The sequence below is a fragment of the Acanthisitta chloris genome, unplaced genomic scaffold, assembly GCF_000695815.1.
Source record: "Acanthisitta chloris isolate BGI_N310 unplaced genomic scaffold, ASM69581v1 scaffold3441, whole genome shotgun sequence".
Taxonomy (NCBI): Eukaryota; Metazoa; Chordata; class Aves; order Passeriformes; family Acanthisittidae; genus Acanthisitta; species Acanthisitta chloris.
The window spans coordinates 131,773-138,865 of record NW_008657467.1 but is presented as its reverse complement, the minus strand read 5'-3'; the positions used below and the strand labels follow the sequence as shown (position 1 = coordinate 138,865).

Genomic DNA, 7,093 nt, shown 5'->3' with positions numbered 1-7,093 from the left:
TATTCAATTAAAAGGGAACTATTTTCTCACAGCCTGCTTGCCACAGTCAGTTGCAGCCACCAATAATTAGCTGTGCAGCTATGTTTTTTTTCTCTAGTGCTGTTGCTCTGGGTTTGATTTAAAGACATTATGAAATAGCAGTACTGGCCAGCTCCCTATCCACACACAAGTGCCATGTTTCTGAATGCCAGCTGCACTGGACATGTTGTTTATCTTCTGTGCCACATTCGAAGAACCCCTGAGTGAAGACAATTTCCTTCTGTGACTATGTTAATTTAAATCCTGTCACCCTGGGGATTGCATTTCTCCATTGTGCTTTGAAATGACTGAAGTTTCTCAGGTCTGAATTTTCCTTTATTTTTTATTAAGTTGGGAAAATGATAAGAGATTACTTCCACTCCCCCTTTCTCACTTGCCCCCCAAGCAGTCTGCCTGGCATCACCCTGCTATGTCTGGCTGAGTGTAATTGTTTCCATGCTAACAGGGGGTTTCTCAGTAGCATCTTTGAGAACGATGCTCATCAGAAATGCTTGAGATATTTTTCATTCAGGCATGATGTCTCTAGATATGGGGGTGAGGCTCTTTGAGAAGGACTTAAAGACTACTTTTATCAATCAATAAGACCTATTAGGGTAAGTGTTCAGCTGGCAGCATCAACAGAGGTCCATTGATTACATAAATTGCAAAGTCTTCCCAATTCTTTGTCATAAAGAGGATTTTAGATAGCTCTCTCACCATGCCCCTGTTCAGTTTTTCTGCTGGTTTTTCTTTTTTTTTAACCACCTGTTACCCAAAGCCTTGTCTCAGTGTTTCAGCTGTAATACAATCATAGCTGAAAAGCAAGAGATCACTCAGTAGGTGAGATGGTGGAGCTTGGATAGAATAATCATAAACTCCCTTGGTGATCAAGCTTTTATTGACCCATTCTTAGAGGTTTCCAAGGTGATAACCTTTCTAAGGGAGCTACTATGAAGAGACATCTCCTTTTCCCCTTCTATCTCCAATTTTGACCCACTCCTTGAGCTTCTTTTTCTGCATCCTCCTGGTAGCAGTGCATCGTGACTTAATGCTTAGGGAAGGAGAGTGCTGTGCTTAGTAGCCTGCTGCTGGGTCATTCAAGGGAACTTCACGTCTTGTCACAGTGACTGCAGCTTCTAGCTTTCTGACATCAACCAATCTTTGGGTAAAGGGCTGACATAACTCAGAACAGCTCCAGACGTTCAAGTTAGAGTTGAAAGTGACTTGAGTCAGGGGCCATTTCTATCAAAAACAGATAAGTGTCCCATAAGTAAGGCTAGGGCCAGAATTACACAAACAATAACATTAAAGGGTCTCTAGTCATCTATTAATTTTGGGTCTATAACACTGTTTTCAAATCAGTGAAACAGAGTGTATTTAACTAGGAGATTTTCCTGTGATCTTTGCTCAGAGAATGACCAACAGCATAAATTTGCATGTGCCAAATAATAATGGATACTTATTTCATAGCATAAAATTTGCCTGTCTTCTTTGCTTGCACTGGCATCCTTTCAAATAGCTGTATTTTAAACCATGAAAGAGAAAGCCTTACATAGAATTAATTAGTCCTGTTGCCTGATGAAATCTTCAACAAATGCAGTTGAGGGACTGCATGATCTTATGTGTCAGGCACTTGCTGTTTTTCATAGTTTTAGATAATCACAAATTGATCTAGAAGTGTGTCTGGTAGAGCGCAGGAGTTAGTGGGCTTGGTTTCTCCAGTTCATTCTGGGGTTTCTTGAATGACCATGAGTGTGTTGTTTGTTCTGAACCTCTCAAAGCTGCTTCTGTTTAAGGCCATGTAATGTAAAATTCAGTTTCAATTTTTTTAACTTAGACCTTAAGATTTGAGGCTAAAATTTTTCAGCCTATGTATGGAATAAGATAAAAAAGCCCAAAATGTGTCTTAGATCACTCCAATTCATAAAATCTTTCTCATTTCAAATACTTGGGTCAAAAGAGTGGGTAACTGCAGCACTTATGTTCAACTCTTGAATTTCATGGGTTTGGGTGAAAGCAGGGGATGGGGAGCAGCCAGAATGCAAGGACACAAATTGACTGAATCTGAACTCATCCACAAGTGTGGGATGGGGAAAAAGGTAGAGAGTATCTTGACTCTTGATTTTTCACAAGTGTGCTTACAACTTGACAGTCTGTTGGACTCTCACCTTCGTTAGTCCCTTTTGAAGTCTGCATTTTCTTTAGACAACATGACAATTGCAGCCAGGAATGGTTGGCTTGAGAGCTTTATCTACCAACAGGAGGTATTCCCTGTTGAGTCACAGCACTTTTAAATCTGAACCTTCTGCTTGGTTATTTGCCCTGAGAAATCAAGGTCATCCCCAGTTTGGTTTGTTCAACCTTTCAGAGTACTTTGGACAGCTCAACTTTTCTTTCATGCCTTTAAAAGATATTATCAGTGGGCCAAAGACAGAGGAGAATTAACAGGTAGTTGCTTCTCTGGACTGACTGTTTCACTCAGGTGTACTTCAATTAACTGCTATTGTGACCCAGCTGGGGACCTAAATACACAACTGAATCACAAAAATGATGGTCAGTTAAGTCATCAAATGATATTAGCTTCATGTCTTTCGACCTGTCATCTTTTAAGCTCAGGAGAGAAACATTTTCAGTCATTCATGATTAAGAAATAATGTTTTAAGAACATCACTTTGCACAGCTGCATATGTGTTGCTCTATAATATTTAAGAATTCTATGTTTATTTTACATCTGAATGAGGAGAGGCATAAAGTAAACTGGACACATTTTCAATTACAGTGCAGGTCTGAGGAAATGTAATGCTGGATTTGTAACAGATAATAGATAATGTAATTGCACTACATGGCCAAGTGATTTTAATGATCATGAGATGATTGAATTTACTGAATTGTCTCAACCCACACTGTTTTGATGCTATTAATTTACCTTGAATGAGTTAAAGCAATGCAATGCACAGCAGCTATGTTTGCTGTGTAGCATTCTAGTCATTAACAGTTCATTATAATTTTTAATGTAGATTACCTGTTAGTTTACTTATAGTTAACACAGTCCAAGACTAACAACTCATGGTTCTCTTTGCTGCTGCTGAATAACCTACTACAGTGATATCCACAGGTGTATGAACAATAATATAAATTAAAATAAAAGTTCCGAAAAATAGGAGTTTTATGAATTTTTTAGAAGTTTTAGGCACAGTGAGGGTATTCTGTAGGTGAGTTTTGTATTCACCAGAGAAGACATGTGAGTTGATACCATTTCATTTTTTCAAAGTAGATTATAAAACAACCAGAAGATTAAAATCCCTTACGCAGTGCTGAAAGGAAATCTGAGACAGAATAGCCTAGAAAGTTTCCCCATGGACAATGGCAATGACCTTGCATTGCAGTGTGCCATAGTGAAGAGAATGCTTTTAACAGAAATTTCAGCAACTTTGTCCTTTTCTTATCAAGGAACAATTGCTGAGTGTCTTGGTGTCAGTGATTTTGTGAGTGCTTGCAGTTTGTGACACCTGATAGTATGGTGCACTGTGGTTATCACTACCCTGAAGGGCAGTAGTAGTATGAAGGGTTTTCTAAAGGTAATTAATGCCTGTCAAATGCTTTGTGTGCTTGTGGGTACATGTGTTTGCATGTAACAAAAGTTTGATTGCAAAGTTCTTTCAGCTCTCATTGTTTAAAGCTGGAAGGCATGACAAAGTGTAATTTAAACCCAACACAGTGCATACTTAAATAGTCTGACAGATACCTATTCATTATGAGAGCTTTGAAATCAAAGCTCCATAATACTTCTTTAAAAATTCAGAAAAGGAATTGTCAGTACCAAAGTTATGAATTAATTATACTCTTGTCTGCTTGTATTTTCATCAGCATTCTGAAAACTCAAGAAATTGACAGGAGAAATATGTCACTTGAGGTGCATGAGCTGTAATAAGCTTTTACAGGACAACAGGAACTGCAGCCTGTAGAAAAGGAAAAAACTCTTAACATTACCTACAGTTCTATGTGAATGCCAAGTGATTAAATGCAAGGAATGAGTAATAATTCTGTCTATATAATCTTGCATTTAAAGAGATAAACCAGAAGTCATTTTCTGTTTGATGTATCAGAACATAATGCTGCCATACTCATAATGCTTTTAAATGTCTTTTAAGGGATGGCTTTTACTCAGAATGAATATTAGAAAGGAATAAGCTCTGTTTTCTGTGCATTTGCAAAAAGAAAAAAAAAGGTAGCATTCTGGTTTGTTAAAACCAGAGTATACTGATTCTTATGCTATCTCTTTTAAAGGTACTGAACGTACACAATAGATCTGACAGGTTATTTCTCCCGCTGGTGTTACAAAGGTTGCATACTTGATTAGGGGTGATGCATCATATTTCTTTGCTTCACTGGAGCTCCTGATATGAAGGGGATGCAGGAACATGTTTCTGCAAAATATTGAGATGAGAAGCTGAAGGCCTTTTGCTTGCGTCATCTTTCAGATGATTAGATCTGAATGACACTATTGTAATATTTTTGGCTTAACAACATCTGTTAGATTTCTACTTGCTTGGAGATTTTTGCTCAAATCCTTGATTTAACCTTCCTAATAACACAGAGGAGAATATATTGTGTTTTATAGATGTGACCCAAGGCACTAGTACTGTGTGTAAGAAATTAACCTGATGGTTAACATAATGATTAATTTCAGTTTTCAAGAAATAAAAGATGGGAAGAACACTGCTTTTTGGAGTGTTGTTACTTTTGAAATAGTGCTTCATGAGAATGGTAATTCTGAACTTACTGAATGTTAGTCTCCCAAATAGCGTGTTTAGAATATTTTAGAGTCTAAATTGATTCAAAAGTAGTACTTATAATAAGAATGAAAGGAAATTATGTTTCAGCAGCATTTAACTGCTGAACACATCACTGTGGGAAAGGATTTGATTGAGAAGTAATATTTAATTGTACTGGCTGTAAATGGATAAACTTTTGGGATGGTAAATAAATATTTAACAGCTTGTGACTGACACTAATCTAAAGTTAATTCTTAGTAAAACTGTCCATAAATTTATAAAAGTGTTTTTACTATTAAATCTTTAACATTCAGTGTGGTTTTGGTGGTTTTTTTAATGTCTACCCCTGTAAATTTAAACAAAAGATTTGTGTCATATCATATGTGAACTGAACATAGTATCTTACATTTATCATATTCCATTTGCAGCAAAGATGCTTTGGAATTCATCTCCAATTTCTGCAATTTTTACTGAAATTGACTTTTATCGATGCTTTCGATTAAAAAAATGGAGATTGTTAGAATGAGTACTTTTTTGTTTTCTTCTCTCAAGCAGTGTCACTTCTGGAGGGCTACAGCAAATTTTTTCAACAGGGTGTTTCCAGCAGAGCACTCAATAATGTAAAAGTTTAGGTTCCTGTTGTACATGACCATTTTGAAATGCCAGCTGTCCACTTTGGTTTAAAACTGTTAATTCAAAATGTATTATAAGGAGGAAATTTTATTAACTCATAATATGAAAATTCTCATTTGTAAAAAAAGGAGGGAGTTAATTTTGTAAATACATCCATTGCAATAAGATTGAGTCAGCTGGTTTATTAGATTTATGAAACTTTTTTTAGTTGCATTTCATATTGGAGTAGATGCCACAGGAATCTTCACTGCTTAGAAGTTTCCAATAAAGACTTAACAGAGTTTTTTTATCAACTCATTGAAGTTTTTATTTTTATGACTTGCAGGTAGTGTTATATCCAACATCCAATAGCCCAAAGTCACCTGATCTGCATAAAATGATAGTCCCCAAAAACAGCCAGGACAACGACTTGAAAATTAAACTGGCAGTGAGAATGGATAAACCACCTCACATGAAGCACTGTGGGTAAGTGTCTATTTCCTGGCTGGCTGTATTTTATTATTTTGCCTCACTGTGCCTGCATCTTAACCATAAAATTTGTAAAACATTATAAATGTCCTAAACAGTTCCTGTAGTATGGCATTGTGTTATATCCTCATTTTATACATAAAGTTTGGACTAGTCAGGAATAACATTCATTTCAGATGATCAGTGGTGTGTAAAGACAGATGATGTGCTGAGTCTGAAATGTAGAATTAAGAGTACAGTGTCATTTAGATACTGGTTTTGAATGTTACAATTTATAGCACTTTCTCAAAAAACAATATGTTTAGGAGAAACATATTTTTTGCTTAAATAGGATTTGTTATATACCTGAATGTGATGATACTTGCAACATAGTCTCCCCTTTTCTTTCTCTGTGTGCTTTATGGCCTTTCTCCTGTAAGGAATTTATATGTGAATACCAGTATAAGGATGTTTTTCTATCTAAGTCTATGTGGAATAGATTATTCAAGAATACAGCTACTTTAGTTGGCTGCCACCACAATGCCTCAGCCCAACTGCAAAAACAGGTAGTGTTGCTGACAGTAAGCAAGCCTGTGTCTGTTGTTAGAAAGCAATCACAAAGAATTAATGTGCTGTCCATACTATGTAGATTTCTATTTAGTATCCTCCTGTTAGTATTCTGCTCTTTGTATACATCCAGTAATTGCCAAAATTTCCTATATTTGGTACTTTCTTTTAAAAAACAACTAAACTTAAATGTTTTGACAAAGCTGTAATTCATTGGGCTGAAATTTCCCAGGGATCAATCTCAGCCCTCATTTTGATTTTAGGAAATCTAGACACAAACGATCAGGACTGTAACAATGAGACTTGCTGGATGGAGACCTGTGGCTGGTGACCAAGAACTGTGAGGAAAGAAAGGGAAACCAGTAATGGAGTTGATGGAACTGGAGCTACTGTGCTTGGAGACTAGGACTGAGATGAGAAAACTTCAAAATAGGGCTGCAAATATGTGAATAAGGGAAATGGAGTAACATGGCAGGAGAAAGCAGGAAGACTGGGCTGACATGAATAAGTTGGAGTGGAGAGGACCTGGGGAGGAAAGAAAATTGCTTGTCTGTACTAAAGCATTATCACTCTCCTCTGAGTCCCTGGCCCATTCATTTGCACTCACCAAACACCTCTGAAATCATTTGGTAATGGTGGCACATCTTTGTTTA

The 7,093-nt window shown here is 36.7% G+C and overlaps 1 protein-coding gene across 1 annotated transcript in view; it reads left to right on the top strand.

Moving 5' to 3' along the window:
• Positions 1-3,374: 3,374 nt before the first annotated feature.
• LOC103811720 (calcium-dependent secretion activator 2-like) overlaps positions 3,375-7,093 on the top strand; it is a 132,549-nt gene continuing 128,830 nt past the window's right edge. Inside the window, exons 1-2 of the mRNA XM_009084709.1 lie at positions 3,375-3,503; positions 5,752-5,891. Coding sequence (XP_009082957.1) covers positions 3,375-3,503; positions 5,752-5,891 — 269 coding nt within the window. The remainder of the gene's footprint in view (positions 3,504-5,751; positions 5,892-7,093) is intronic.